Raw genomic sequence first — 15,434 nt, 5'->3', positions numbered from 1 at the left:
CAGCAGGAAATGGTCATCACCACCATCAAACATCTCAGGTGGAACCGAAATGACGTCCAGCATGAACTCTTCCAGGTACAGCCAGCAGGTCACCTGTCTGACACACCTGCTGCACCTGCTGCTAACCCTAACCAGCAGAGAACGTCTGCTTCAAACGCCGTCCATAATCAGCCCTGCACATTCATCTGCTGGTTACACGTGCACAACCGTGCAATCACGCCAGCAGTCCAGTTATTTTTAAGTGATTGATAAAAACGAGTAAAAACTACATTCAATACCAAAGATCACGTTTCTATTATTTATTGCAAAGTTCATAATCTCAGAGAAAACTCCCAGCTTTCTCAGCAGCTCGTCGTGATGGTTCCCAGTCTGACTCCAGCTTCAGGTTTGAGCCTGACTTTTTTACAGCGTGTTGGAGTGTGTCAGCCAATGGCATTACAGCTTCAGCATGATGTCATTAGGGTGTGAAGGGGTGAGGGCAGGGAGGGTGGGGGTGTTTCCCTTTATTGTTTCTTCACATTCCTGAACCAAGGACAGGAAATGAGGAACAAACATCCTGCCCCCCAGAGTCCCCCCTGCGCACACATGCACGCGCACGCGCACACACAAACACACACACACACACACACACACACACACACCTGCACTGCTATGTTGGTGAGGACCAATGCTGACACACACTCCCAGGACTCCTCAGACTCTGACCAGAACCCAAACCTGTGACTACGACACCCAGGGTGCATTTCACCAACAGAACAAGACAGCCAATCAGTTTCAGGGTCTGCAGCTGCTGTCACTCCATCTGGTAAATGTCAGCTGAGGATGCCCTCACAGTGTAGAATGAGGAGAAATTACATCAGCAGGGCACTAAGTGTAAGTTCACAATAAAATACACCCCTTCACAATAAAATACCTGAAAACCTGAAGACAGAAGGTAAAAGGACTAGTAAGTTCCTGGAAATAAGATTTGCCTCCTTCTAAACCTTACTCCTCCTCCTCCCCCTTCATTCCTAATCTTATCCCAAAGTTTCTTGGGTCAGATAATGTCCTGAAATTGGTGACCATTGACAGGGCTCATTCTACACAACAGCCCAGAACTACCCGTGGGCTCTAAGCCCCAAACAATGATTGCATGGTTCCACTTCGTGCGTGAAAAAGAAAAGGTCCTGCAACTTTCAAGACAGCGCCCAATGGAATATGGCGGTCAGATCATTTTCATCAATCTGGACTACACCATGGAGGTGACAGAGCAATGGCGGGGCTTCCAAGAGATGCTGCAGAAGCTGAGGGACAGAAAGAAGTGCAGAAAGAAGCCAAGGACTATGCAGAAGAGTTTTGAGGTTTGACCTTTGAAAGCAATAGCTTTTGTTTGGAACAATATGATAAATGCTACAGAAGCTTAAAAAAATCACATTTCCTCCTGTATGTGCCTCTGAGGAGCTTACGCTGTTTTTTTTTTTCAGTTTTTCTTTATCTTAGCCTGAAGGTAAAGGAAATGAAGGTTATTCTGCTTCATTAGGGGAAGCATAGGGTGGGGATTTTGTTCATGTCTTAAGAGCTTGAAAAAGAAGGCAAGTGGACTTCATTAAGACATTTCACCTCTCATCCATGAGGCTTCTTCAGTTCTAAAGCCAAATGAAACTGCTATAATCTTCTAACCATCAAAACTCCGAATAATTTGATGATGGCCAAAGGCATTGTAGATATCTGGAGGCCACATCATCCATGGCATGTCATGGCATGTCCCTTATTCTTTAGAACAATGATAATAGTGAAGTTAATGATTCTGTGCTTTGGGAAACCTAGAAAGTGTACATTAGGTGACAGATCAGAGGCCAAGCATGGCAGAATGGAAGAAACTGACTGCCAACCAGGCTTACAGGAATTCTGTTCTTCAGTCAGAGTCCGATAAAATTCTTCTGCACTTTGAACTGGGTGACAAATCTCATAAATTGTTGGCTGGGTAGGTGGAACAATCTAAACATGCCATCTACAAAATAAAGTCCAAATCAGTTCGGATGCTTACAGACTTAAATGAAATATAAGATCAGTTTTGTGAATTTTATTCAGATATTTACATTTCTAAATCAATTGCAACAACAGAGGATTTTGACAATTTATTTAATTCTTTGGCTCTTCTGCAAATAGACGGAGTTGTTCGAGATGGTTTAGATGCAGATTTTTCACTATCTGAAATTTGGGAATCTATCAAAGTGTTTCCAAGCGGTAGGCAGCCGACCCGGATGGGTTTGGCCCTGAGTTCTCTAAAGGATTGAGTTCTCTAAAGAGAACCTTTAGTTCTCTAAAGGATTCCAGGACATTTTAGATCTTCTGTTAAGAATGATCAACAATTCCTTCAAAAACAGGTGAACCTGAAATTTAATGGGGACAAATCTTGATCATTCTGCCTAAAATGTGGGGTCTTTAAGGGCGATCCACTGTCCCCTTTGCTTTTCAACACTGCACATGAGCCCTTAGCTATAGGTATCAGGACCCATCCAGATATCAGGGGCATCAAACTGAGCAGTACAGAAACCCGTGTGACTCTTTATGCCGATGATCTTTTGGTCTTTCTGGGTGAACCAATGGTCTCTGTCCCCCATCTTACTGAGCTACATAAATTGTTTTGGTTAGATTTCTGGCTACAGCATAAACTGGGAGAAAAATGAATTCATGCCCCTAACATGTAAGCTATCAGCAGAGTTTCTGAAAACCTTGCCATTCAGAGAATTGAATGAAGTAGTGAATTTACCTAAACTGACCACAGATCCCAGACATCTTTTCAAATTTCATTTTACAGAGTTAGTCAACAAACTCTGAACTATGATTGGTAGAGTGAATGCTCTACCAATCATAAAACGAATGCTGAGTTTACCTAGATTGCTTCATGTCTTCCAAAGCCTACCTTTACATTTGAAGACGACATTCTTCAAAACATTAGATTCTCTTATAATGCCCTTTGTTTAGGGTTACAAGTCACATAGAATATCTAAGGTCCACCTGCACAAGTCCACCAAGGAGAGGGGCCTCGGCCTCCTGGTCTTGAGACACTACTACTGGGCAGCCAACATGAGAGCTCTCATTTATTGGAGGTCCATAGATTTCAATGATGTTTCCCAGTGGGCTCTCCTTGAGGCCTCAGCTGTTAAAAAACATATCCCTTTCATCTCTCCTGTTCTCTAGCAGCATTGTCACTCCTTGTAATTTGGCGTAATAATTCTTTTAAGCCTGGTCAGCTTGATGAAGTGTTTGCAGTCTAGAGAGGTAAATTAAATTCAATTTAGTTTTATTTCTATAGCACCAAATCAGTCACCTCAAGGTGCTTTATACTGTAAGGTAAAGACCCTACAATAATTACAGAGAAAACCCAACAATCAAACGACCCCCTATGAGCAAGCATTTGGTGACAGTGGGAAGGAAAAACTCCCTTTTAACAGGAAGAAGAGGGGCAGTCATCTGCTGCGACCGGTTGCAGGTGAGGCGAGGGAGACAGGATAAAAAGGTAACAGTATGTGACTCTGGCAGATCTGTACATTGATGGACAGTTTGCCTCCTTGTCACAACTCTGCACCAAATCCAGTCTTCCAAACTTGCCTTTCTACCTCCAAATCAGACACTGTGTGAGGAAGGAGTTATCCAGTTATAAAACTGTTTCAACTAATCAATCTTTGTACAAGCTCTTGGCACACTCTCCAGGCTCCAAACACTTAACATCAAAGTTTGCTGACTGTATCTTCAGCTTCTACGCAGGAAGCTTGGGTCAAGGACTTAAACACAGAACTGTCAGTGGAGTTTTAGGAAGAAGCCTTGCCCTGACACACAGATGCTTTATCACCAAATCACGGACTGATTCATTATGAGGTGATGCACAGGCTGCATTACTCCAAAACCATATTGAACCACATCTTCCCATCAATAGCTTCTCAGTGTGACAAATGCCACATGATATTCGGATCGCTGTGCATCTACGTAGGAATGTTGCCACCAAGAAACATATTTTTTTATCTTGGAAATCTCCCTGTCCACCTACTGTTGCACACTGGATTAAGGAAATGTTAATTGTTAAATGGAAGAGTTATGTATGTCTAAATCAGATTGGGGGTAGAGGTTCTTCAGTGATGGCATATCATTTCCCACAAGCAGAGACTGTTTCTTGCCCCTTGGCGCTGTAGGATGTGGAATTTTGTTTATACATCCTGTCCTTCATATTTTTTGGATCAGGGTCGCTCCTCACGCTGTCCCAGTTATTTTTCTAACAGAAGTGTTTTTCTTCATGCTAGTTTTTCAGTTATGGAGGACTTGAAGTTCTCACTGGATGTTTTCTGGCTTCATCAGTGGTCTTTCTCTTCAAATCGTTGCTCTCGGGGTCAAATCGGGACCACATCAGCACATGGACAGCGTGCTGGTGGCCTCTAATGGCATGGAGTTATCACTTCCAGGTTCACAGTGTAAATGTGGCAGATGTACCTGTGCAGGTAAGTTTTCACCCATTTTTCTCTAACACGATGTTAGATAAAAGCAAAAAACACTCATAAATGTTCTGAGCAAGATTCACATAAAACATTTAAATGACAGTTTGTGACACTAATTTTCATTTTTACTATAAATCAGTTCCAAATATTGATCATCTTCATTCCCAGTTTGTTCACTTGTTTAACTCAAGAATAAATAAGTTCATTAATTAACAGTATATGAAAAATGACTTGATTTTTGATGTCTTTATTGTAGGTCTCTATTTTTCTTTTGACACTTCCTTTGACCTGACTTGGGCGGACCTGTTCAGGTGTGCTCGTTATAGTGGTCCGGCTCCTACCTGCGAGCGCTTTGATGCGGGAGCGTTCAAAGAGGCGGGCCGAGCTGTTCTCGTTGTCCCAGTCATCGTCCCAACGGTTGTTGACTGTGTCGTTGCTGCTGCTGTACTGCTGCTGCAGCTCCATGTGGTCGTACTCGGCGGCCACCGTTGTCATCATGACCTTTCACCTCTGACACACCTCGATGTCAGCAAAGACACGTCCACATCGGCGGCTTCAGGCCAAGACCTGCGGAGCAGACAGGAAACGATGTTTGATGTAACAGGTTAGTTATGAAAAACCGCTTATTATGAAACGCAGGGGACACATCAGGGTCAACAGGGGGGCAGCAGCAGTCACTGAACAAACACCCAGATTGATTTGAATTTTCAGCTTTGAACTCTGACCTGTTCACGCTTCAAAAAGCTTCCTACTCCTAAAAACAGGAATGAAGCTCCTGTTTTACGTTGGAGCCCGACCTGCCGCTAAAACAGGCTCTAACCTGAGGGAACTAGTGGGGATGCTGCTTACTTAGAAGAATTTTAGCAGAAAATTTGTTTCATTCAGATTTTATTTTGCTCAGATGAATCGAGCTGAAACATTCGACACACTCTGCAGGTCTATAAATGTGTTTGTTTTCACCGGGAAAGCCACCAGGTGGAGCTTTAACCCCTCGCTCATCTCCTCTGTGAGCTGGAGAGGCTCCATTCGGACAGGAAGCTCCACCTAACATCAAACCACCGCCTGACATCATCAAATCACCAGCTGATTATCTATGAATCATTAAACTTTATGTAGTCAAACACAAAACACTCAGCAGCTGAGGATCATGGGTAGCGCAGTCTGTCCATGAGTCTGTGTGTGCTGTGCTCCCATTGGCTGGCTGATTCAGCTGATCAGAGCTAATGGGATCAGAGTGATGGGCCCGAGCAGCAGCAGGAGCCATCACAGCACTCAGAGGAAGTCCTGAGGGACGCTAATGGACTCGACTTCCCAGAAACAGACCAGCTAGAGAGGCTGAGCCTAAATGTCAGAGGTCAGGGGCAGCTCCTGCATCCTTATCATGTCCCTTATGACAGTGATGAGAACGATGAGGGTCAGATGTTAAACATCAGAGAAGAAGAAAAACAGCTGCTGTTATACAAAGAGGTGCCCCTGAAGAAGAGAAAGAAGAAGCTGTCAGCTGTCAGGAAAATGTCTCGCTGCAGAGCGTCTGAGAGGAGTGTGTGTGCGCGTGTGTGTTGAGGGAGGCAGAACGGAAGTGAAATGAGCCCCGCCCTCTCGCTCAGGCTCTGTTTGAGTTCACATTCCACAAACATGACGTCAGCGAGCTGCGTCGAATTTAAAGTCACCGAGATTTAACCTGCTACATCGCCATGGCAACTGATGCTGCACACCTGACCTCCTGAGGAGGAAGTGTCGAGTCTCCTCCCAGCTGAGTGACACCTCAGTATCAGCTGCAGGTTAGTAAGAGGACAGAAGGTCATTCAAACATCTGCCCACCCACACCGCCCTGCATTCTTTAAACACACTGTGTGTGGACTGGGGGTAGTGGAAGGGCTGTTGTTGAACAAATGGAGCCCACACACACACACACACACACACAGACCCCCCCCCCCCGCATTCCTGAGAGCCTGACAGTCACAGCTGTGGACACACACACTGCGTCGTTCATCCTGCCCCTGTGAGGACCCTCAGTGAGGCATCTGCTGCTTCTGAGCCCTGAAACGGCTCCAGACCCTCAAAAAGCCCCAAAGTGAAGACCTCATAGGGAAGTCCTCCTAAGGGCTGCAGCAGACAGGGATCCTCACAGAGTCAGAGGGACAGGAACGCAGCAGGCAGCAGGTGTGTGTCACCTGTCTGAGGCAGCAGCTGTCTCCCAGCACAACGCCGCTCAGCCACGAGAACGCGTCAGCAAAGCCCGACTTCACACCTCAGACTCCTTCAGCGGCTCCAACTGTAACTGTCACGTAATGACAGAGGTTCTCCAAGGCGCTTCACAAAAGTAGCATCCAAACCAAGCATCTAATGTGGTGCTGCCCCCGGTGAGCCTCAAAGGTACTGCATATGTTGAGGCACATTGAATGAGCTCAGTGTTTGTGGTAGAGCTTTAGAGATGATCAAACCCCACTGTGCAGCATGGCTCCTCAGGAGAAGAGTCCAGCTGATAAACTGACCTGAATACAGTCCAGATGTTCACCCACTGAAACATCTGGAGCTTCATGAAACCAAAAAAAAAAAAAACACCACAAAGAAGCGCCTGCAGCAGCTGGTCTCCTCACACAGTTAAAAAAAGAGCTGATGAAGCTCAGAGGGAAACAAGCTGCTGCAAAAAAAAACTTTATTCAAACACTCTGCTGACAACAAAATCTAAAAAAACAATAACCTCTAATATCTCATGCTGGCTTTGGAGCCATAAATCAGGTGTTTTCAGCTTCTGTTGTCATAAAACAAACAGTGAGAGATACATTACACAGCACTCATGACTTATTAAGACTGTTTTTAATACATAAAGCTTCTTATTTCTCAGCACTGGAGAGGAAACATAACAAACGAGAAGAAGAAGGAATCCTTCACCTGGTTTGCTGATCAGTTATTGATTACAGTTTTGAAGCAGATCATAAGATGACAAATGAGGCCGTGGCTGAAACTCATATCAAACGAGGACAGAGAACAGCGATGAAGAGGTGTAGGATGGTATTGTGTGGTCATGCTTCATCATGTTTGAATCTGCAGCCCTGAGATGACTCTGAACTGCTCTCAGTCTCCTGAACGGCGAGCGGACGAGTGTTTGTGCAGACGAAGAAGAAGAGTGAGCTCACCGCTGTGCACGAGCAGGGAGGACTTATTGGATTTATTCAGCACACAAACAGGCTCATTTCCTGAAGCGTCGACCCCACCCGGCAACAGGAAGCGGCTCGCTGCTGATCTGAGGTCAGAACTCACAGCGGGCACACACAGATCTGCCAGACTCTGAGCCCAACACGCCGGCATCTGTGTGGCGAGTGAAATGCAAACTGTCCGACATCGGAAACGCAGCGAGGTTCCACTCACGCAAACACACCCGAATACTTCGGACATCACAAACTCACGAGGTCTGGGACCATCCAGAACCAGAACCGAACCGGGTCCCATCAAAGCTAGGTTGGTTCTTTTGTTTATGTGCAGTTTTCTCCTTTAATGTTCCAAGAACCACCAGAGAACGTCTGCACACAGCGTAACGTCATCAAAAACCTAAATGGGAACCTTTAGTAAGCAGAGGGAAACAGGACCAATCAGGAACACCAGCACACCATAAGAGAAGGTTCTGTAGATGTTTGGAGAACATTCCCTTAATTGTTCAGCTGATCAATCACCAGAAAACAAACCACATGAATATTTAAACCAGAGCGCTGAGAACAGGTATTGATCAGGTCCTGTCTGATCGGTTCCATCCATCCATTTTCTTCCATTTATCCTGTCCTCGGTTGGGGGGGGGGGTGTACACCTGGACAGGTCGCCAGCCTGTCTGTGTACTGTGTAGGGAAACCGGAGAACCCAGAGAGAACCCACGCAGACACGGGGAGAACTTGCAAACTCCACACAGAAAGGCCAGATGGTGGATTCAAATCCAGGACCATCTCACAGTGAGGCAGCAGTGCTAACCACCGTGCTGCCCCTGATCTGTTCCACTTCTTAAAAAAGGTGCAGCCATGGGAATGTTAGAGGAACGTTAGAGGAATGTTGGGGGGGTTTATCATCTTAAATTTAAGATAAACACAGCAGGTTCAGTTTCTACGAGCTTCTAATGTCTGAAACAGGTTTCCTCATCACACTTATGGGATCTATGAGCCCGACTCTGCAGTGATGAGCTTCTCCTAACATCAGAAAAACATTCCCAGAACGTTTACAGAACCAAATACTGCTTCCCGTTACAGTGGAACCTTTAGGGAATGTTCTATCAACAAGGGAACCTTTAAAGAACGCTTCCTTGACACACTGATGTAACTATAAGGCAGAACTTACAGATGCAGTTTGGGAACCTTGGAGGAACGGTGGGATTAATAGAACCAGTCTGGAACGTTCCCCGAGACTCTTTAATGTTCTGTTTTGGTTTGACAACAAACGTTACTTAAAGGTTTGGGGAACGTGACTTTAATGTCTTATTTACAGGATCTGATGAATGACCCGTCAGTCCCGCAGGTTCTAAGGTAAACAGAACTGGTTCCGCTGAGCAGAACCTAGCGGGTGTGTTTTGTAGGAACTCTAAGAAACCGTTCCGTGCCCTTCCCCTTCCCGGGCCGGGTTTCGGGGATTGTTGTTGCTCCGGGCGCTGGGGCCTGCTCTTCGGCCCTCCTGCTGCTGTTTTCCAGCATTTTCTCACGGACTGCGCGCAGCCGCGCAGCGGCCCGCGGAGCCGTCGCAGCTGGGGAGCGGCAGCTGCAGGCCGGGCACGTCCCCGCCGTGCTCCCGCTAAAACAGCCCCGGCGCTGATGTCCGCAGAAAGCGGCTCCGCGCTGTTTATTGTCCCGCACTCACACACCAGCCTTCTTCACCCCCTCCTCCTCCTCCGCGGCCACGCCTGTTTCTGCTCCTCTCATGGCGCACCGTTATTCTCCTCCATCCTCCTGCCCACACAAATGGCTGCTGGCGGGGACGAGCCGCGGACATGCAGGCAGAGAAGCACCGCGCCGCGGCTGAGGAGCGCGGCCCGGACCGGGGAGCGGGGCTGCGGGACTTCGTGATTCTACGCGGAGCTTTACGGAGCCGATCCCGGCCGACACGGAGCGAAGTTACAGAGGAGCAGAGGCTCCGGTGCCCTCTCCCTCCCGGAGCACCAATCACAGCCACAATAGATACACAGTAGAAATGAGGAGAGTCTGAGGAAGAGAAGGAAGAGGCTGCTTACCTGCTCAGGGTCAGACCGGAGCTCCAAACTTCAGCGGAGGTGAGGAAGAGTCCGCAGACCGGAGAGCACCGACAGGACCGGAGGGAGGAGGGGGGCTACTGCTGCTGCTGCAGGGAATGACGGGAAAGAATCCGCACTGCCCCCTCCTCCTCCTCCTCCTCTTCCTCCTCCCTCCACTCCCTGCCTCCTCCTCCTCCTCCCTCCACTCCCTGCCTCCTCCTCCTCGTCCTCAGTCTGCTCAGGGTCTGGATCGGGATCAGACCCGGGATCAGATTCTGGGTTTTATTTTTCTGACTGGAATTCGTGGAGCATTCAGGGAGCTGTCCACATAACCGAGCAGGAATCACCTGCAGAGAGCGCCCCCTGCAGGCCACAGCGCTACCTGTTCAGGTTCATCCTCTGAGGAGCAGGAACGCCCAAAACTCACCTTTATTGACCCCCCCCCCCCCCCCCAAAAAAAAACCCGAATTAAACCAGAGTGAGACTCTTACTTTATTCTCCAGAGTCTGAAGGAGCAGTTTGATTTCTGTTACACTTCATTTTTTTGTGACTTTAAGGGTTCTGCTGCTATAAAATAATTCACTTTAAAGGTTTTATGACTCAGTGTCTTTCATTTAAATATAAAATATGCACATTTATTACTTTATTACACCACCAAAGACTAAATTATCAGAACTGTTAATGACCAAAATCACTAACAGTTAATCCACCAGTGTGCTCAGGCTATTTAATCTAAATGATAGTTTTAATGCTAAAATATAATTATTGTTGTTGTCCATGAGTTTTCAAATATACTGTCTTACAAAATAAAGCAGGAAAAAAAATAGTAAAGCACATTATTATTGACTAAGATGCCAGGTTACAGGTAGTTACCTGCAGTCCTGAACAGGTGGGATGCTGTGCTTGATTAATTTCTGACCTCTCAGACACCACACTCTGTGGTGGTTACTGGCAGCTGAGACTCATGGGTAGTCCAGTATTCAGACTCCTCCCCCATAGTGATACGAGTACGTGCTGCATAACGTGATCCATGCTGATGGTCAGCGCTGAGCCCATTAAGCCTGATGGAGCTGCTTAATGACCTCTGATGGAAAACACGGCGGCCTGAGAGGGCTGTGACTGGATGAGCAGCTGAGTGCACCGGAGAACCTGAGTGCTGATTCACCATTGGAGCTCCCAGAGGGGCTCTGAGAGGCCTGATCCCGTCAGAGGTGCAGTCAAAGAGAACCGCACACTTCAGGGCCCGAATCAATGAGAAGGTGCAGAAGCCCGGATGCCCTCCTTGGTGACTCCAGTCTGACCTATGAAGAACATCTGTACGCCTGTCAGAGCCTTGACCTCTGAAGGGCATACAGATGCTCTCCAGAAACTGGACTCAGGCTGAGATGTTTGCAGCTGCAGCGCCGAGTCTGAAAGTGACTGAGGATGTTCATACCTGGGACGGAGAAGCCACACCTTCATCCTCTTTGGCCACTGTACTTTACAGCCCCAGCTCAAGGACGGCCCCTCCAGACCTTTGTGAAGGCTACTTCCTGTGTGGATGGTTATTCCAGCTTAACCCTAAAACAGGAGCCTGGCTTCTGCCATGGAAAACATCAGTGTGACCTGCAAAAAGCTCCTCTGCCTTCGTGACAGCACATTTCTTTCAGATGATACAAACAGGAAGAGGAGGCACAGGTGTTTGTGCCCCCCCCCCCCCAAAAAAAACACTTCTCAGAGAAATCTGCACCTTTTAGTTTTAAATGATTTTAATGACACTGCAGCGCACACACACACACACTCAGCATCTTCACACAGGACACTGTGATGCGTTCAGGGCATGTCTGTAAACCATAGTTACAGGTGTGTCTGCCCCAGTCAGTCACATGTACAGAAGTGCAGCTTTTCTCCGCTTCACCTTTCGATCAGGTGCATAGACTCCTCCCCCTTTATGGGTCAAGATTCGCCTACCAGCCCTTCCACACTGCTGACAAACACGGCCACTCACTCCAATTTTCCTGCCACCTCAGACTTTGGTTACCTTCACTGAGCCGGCATCAGAGCCCCCCCAACCATCACTTTCATAAAAACTAAACTAAGAACTAAAGAATGATGCGCGAACGAGTATCTGCAGGCGGGGGCGGCCTTTTAAAGAACCAAAACAATAACTTATTCCAGGAAATATGAGACCATGTGACCTTGACGGACCAATCTCACGGCCCTGAAGACTGAAGTTGTGAAACAGAAACATTAAAGCAGCTTCATAAACAAACGGTCACATTTTAAACTGAGATATCCACATGTTCAGGCCGCCTCCAGGACACGACCACGGGATGGAGTGAGTCAATCATCATCACCGAGGGAACAACTCAGCTGCTCCTTTCTTCACGTCTGTGAGGAACAGGAAGTGAAGTTTCCTTCACAGAAATGCAGCTGTGGCATCAGAAGTCCAACCACTCGCTCATGTAGATGCAGCTGGATGGCGAGATTTCTCCTCCCTCATGACAGTCATCGAACACCTGCGGAGAGGAGATTGGATGAGCTCAGGTGCTCTGAGAGCAGCTTCAAGAGTGCGCATGTGTGCGGGTGTTACCGGGCAGAGCCCACAGGGCGTCTTGACGAGGCCGGTGGGCTGGATGATGGCGTTCACACCGCGGTACAGCTTCATCTGTCCATCCACGCTGCCCACCGTCCCCTCCTTGGCGGCGATCACGGTCATCTCCACCTTCCCATCGTAGATCAGCGTGTTCAAGATGGTCTCAATGTCGTCCATGGACAGGTCTACCTGGAGGGACACACCTGGCGGTCAAGAAAAGCAGCTCATGCCTGCACTACTCACAGCCACACCTGCTTCATGCGCACTAAAAAAAGGTCTATGCTGCCTCTGGGCTTCACAAGGACTGTAAGCTCTCTACTCTCACGTTTTCATTGAGTCATCTGACCATGAAAGAAAAGGCCTGATTGGCTAAATTAGCTTTCAGAAGGCAGAAACTCATAGGAGGTTCAGGAGTGCGACTGAAAGTCTGAATCAACTCAATGCTGCTTTAAAAAACCTGGATCCAGGTGATTTTAAATGTCTTACAGTTCAAACATCACAGGTGAATAAAAACTCCACTTCCTGCCTCCTCAGGTAACGCTCACCTGTCTGAACATCAGAACTTCTCCTTCTGTTATTTCCAGCTGTGTTTCCTGTTTCTAATGTGTCTGTAATGTCTGTGACAGTCTCTGAACCGTCACACGTGAAGTTGAGCTGCAGGTAAACGCTGTGGTGTGATTGGTGGGTCTGAGGTGTGATGTCAAGGCGGTCTCACCTTGCTGATGCCCAGCTCACAGATGTACTTCCAGACTTCGTGCGATGTGGCAAAGGAGCTGTTCCTCTGAACCATCGGACTCTGTTTGCTGTCCCGCGCTGCCTCAGCCTTAACACAGGAAACACACAGCCGAGTCACATGGCCAGCACAGCAGGCCGCCTCCCCCTCCTCTAACCCTCCAATTAAGACCTGAATTATGCTTCTATGTTGGTTCTTTGCAGAACCTTCATACGTAACAAAACCCTTCTGTGCGGTAATCACAATCCTTGTGGGCTGCACCAACCCGACGTGTAGTTACACATCAGGTTATGGCACAGGTTACCCTGTAGAGTTCAGACAGGGTTCTGGCCCTACAAAGACCCGACACAGAAGCATAATAATTCTTCTCCATCAGAGTGCTGCCTTCTGCTGGTCTGTCATTCTGACAGTTTGGACAATAAAACAGTTCAAATAAAGTTTTTCTATACCTTGCTCTGCAGGAACTTGAAGCACTGCTGGTTGAGAACCTCCACGAACTCGGACTCAAAGTCCTGGTCGCTGTACCAGGCGCCGCCTGTCACTGAGCGGTCGGGCTGCAGGTTGTACAGCATGTAGACCTTCTTCTTCGACGCCTGCACAAACAGAGGAAGCACGACATCATCACAGGCTGCATTTTTCTGTAAATGTGTTTATTCTCTTTGTTTTTATTTTTCACATTTAATGTATTAATTTTTTACCCAGGTAATGATTAAATATTTTTTTAAAAATTCCACATTTTTATTTGTTACATATTTTAAGATTTTTCCAATTATTTAATTTTTATTGAAATCATTCATTTTTTTATATTCAATATTTTTCCAGAAGCTTTTCATATTTTCCAGAACATTAAAATATTACTGATATTTGTCAAATACATATTTTAATAATATTTAAATAAGTACCTGTAAAATACATTAAAATACGCAGTGACATGTGAATGAGCATTTTTAATTTTTACATGCTTTAACCGCATTTTTGTAGATTAATCGTAATTCCTGTCACGCTGGATTGTTCTGAAAACAAACCCCAACCTGTGGTTATTGATTGCTGATCAGCAATTGGGCCGATTGATTATTGATCAGTGAAAGACTCACAGCCACAGACTTGACAGCTTTGATGAGCTTCTTGCTCTCCAGGTTTTTCAGGATCTTGTTGATCTCAGTCAGAGGGAGGTTGCTCTTGAAGCGGATGTCTCGGCTCCAGATTCCTGCAAAGAGACGCAGACGCCGTGGTGAGCTGCACGGCAAGCTGCAGTGGCGACCTGCACGGCGGCAGGAAGTAGCTTGTTACCTTTGTTTCCTGCATCCTCGATGATCTGATAGACCAGCTTCTCCTGGTTGTCCGAGCCCTTCATCTTACTGAAACAGAGCAGACAGGAAGTGGCTCAACTCACAGACGCCAATGAGCAACACGAGCCAGACTTAAAGCCCCAGGAGGCGCACTGGCAGATCACCTGACAGGAAGCATACTCCCACACCTGTGCATGTTTACCTGGTGCTCTGAGAGTCCTTGAGTCTGTACAGGAGACCCGAATTGTTCCTCAGCAGGTCCAGCTGACCCTGAAACAATTAACACCTCATCAATCACCTCCTGATACACCATGGCATGGCCTTTTTCCTCACCTCCTTGCTCTCTGTCTGAAGGTGAGCATGGAAACAAGTGTGACATCATGAGACTGACCAATGAGAGCAGCTTGTTGATGGCCATGGCTCTCTGCTGTGGCTCCAGGTGAGGCATGTCATTCTGGATCACCTGGTCTGTGATGCCATGAGGGAACTGCTGACACAGCTCTTTGATCCTGGAAGACACGCACGGGCCATCATACACAGAGACACACAGACACCTTTAAATCTACCAGATTGAAAACGCGTTTAGGTGTTTAAACTCTGAACTTTAAATCTTTTCCTGTCTCAGCGGTAAACTCCGCTTAAAATTTTCTTTCAGCTCAGAGCAGCTGAGCTGAAGACGGCACTAACGACCAGACTGTCTGTGTGTGTGTGTGTGTGTCTGTGCGTGTGTGTATGTGGCAGTAATGAGCCGGAGCGCGGTGCTCGGACAGAGCGGTCCGCCGGCTCCGCTGCCTCTCTGACCTGTTTTCCACCTCGACAGGGTCCGACAGGTTCGTCTCCTTCTTCACCTTCACGTCAGCCATGTCCGCAAGCGTGCCGCCGTTAGCCTGCTACCCTGTGAGCTAACTGCCATAGACATACTCTCGGGTCCTCAGGTTCCTCGGGCAGCAGGAGGCGTCTGAAAACCGCCTGATTTAAAAAAAAAAACCCGTATCGTTTGTTTTTTTTATTTACCTTTTGTTTAAATATAGCCCCAATTCTTTGAAAACATAATTTTTTGCTTTGGTTAATTTGATAAAAAAAAAAAAGTTGCTGTTTTTTAGAAAGGCCCTGTTTCAGTGTTTAAGTGATATATCTAAAAAACAAAATATATCAAATA

At 47.0% G+C, this 15,434-nt stretch overlaps 2 protein-coding genes across 3 annotated transcripts in view; both read right to left on the bottom strand.

The window, feature by feature from the left end:
• Positions 1–9,823, bottom strand: part of LOC115785935 (spectrin beta chain, non-erythrocytic 1-like) — a 38,016-nt gene extending 28,193 nt beyond the window's left edge. The window contains exons 1-2 of the mRNA XM_030737881.1: positions 9,679–9,823; positions 4,814–5,039 (exon numbers count right to left, since the gene is read on the bottom strand). Coding sequence (XP_030593741.1) covers positions 4,814–4,970 — 157 coding nt within the window. The 5' untranslated portion in view covers positions 4,971–5,039; positions 9,679–9,823. The remainder of the gene's footprint in view (positions 1–4,813; positions 5,040–9,678) is intronic.
• On the bottom strand, positions 625–15,236 carry polr3f (polymerase (RNA) III (DNA directed) polypeptide F). Of its 2 annotated transcripts, XR_004020388.1 has the most exons (10): positions 15,077–15,141; positions 14,667–14,784; positions 14,478–14,545; positions 14,277–14,344; positions 14,081–14,193; positions 13,436–13,579; positions 12,969–13,076; positions 12,251–12,442; positions 11,447–12,176; positions 625–641 (listed from the first exon to the last, which is right to left on the bottom strand). XR_004020388.1 is itself a non-coding variant. In XM_030737893.1 (9 exons), the coding sequence occupies exons 1-9, from the start codon at positions 15,136–15,138 to the stop codon at positions 12,099–12,101; spliced, it is 951 nt and encodes a 316-aa protein (XP_030593753.1). In that variant the 5' UTR covers positions 15,139–15,236; the 3' UTR covers positions 11,447–12,098. The 2 variants fall into 2 exon arrangements, 1 of the variants encoding a protein (XP_030593753.1); XM_030737893.1 differs by lacking the exon at positions 625–641 and having other exon boundaries at positions 15,077–15,236.
• Between the last annotated feature and the right edge of the window lie 198 nt (positions 15,237–15,434).

This window comes from Archocentrus centrarchus, chromosome 1, assembly GCF_007364275.1.
Source record: "Archocentrus centrarchus isolate MPI-CPG fArcCen1 chromosome 1, fArcCen1, whole genome shotgun sequence".
NCBI classification, from domain to species: domain Eukaryota; kingdom Metazoa; phylum Chordata; class Actinopteri; order Cichliformes; family Cichlidae; genus Archocentrus; species Archocentrus centrarchus.
This window is presented reverse-complemented; position numbering and strand designations above follow the sequence as displayed.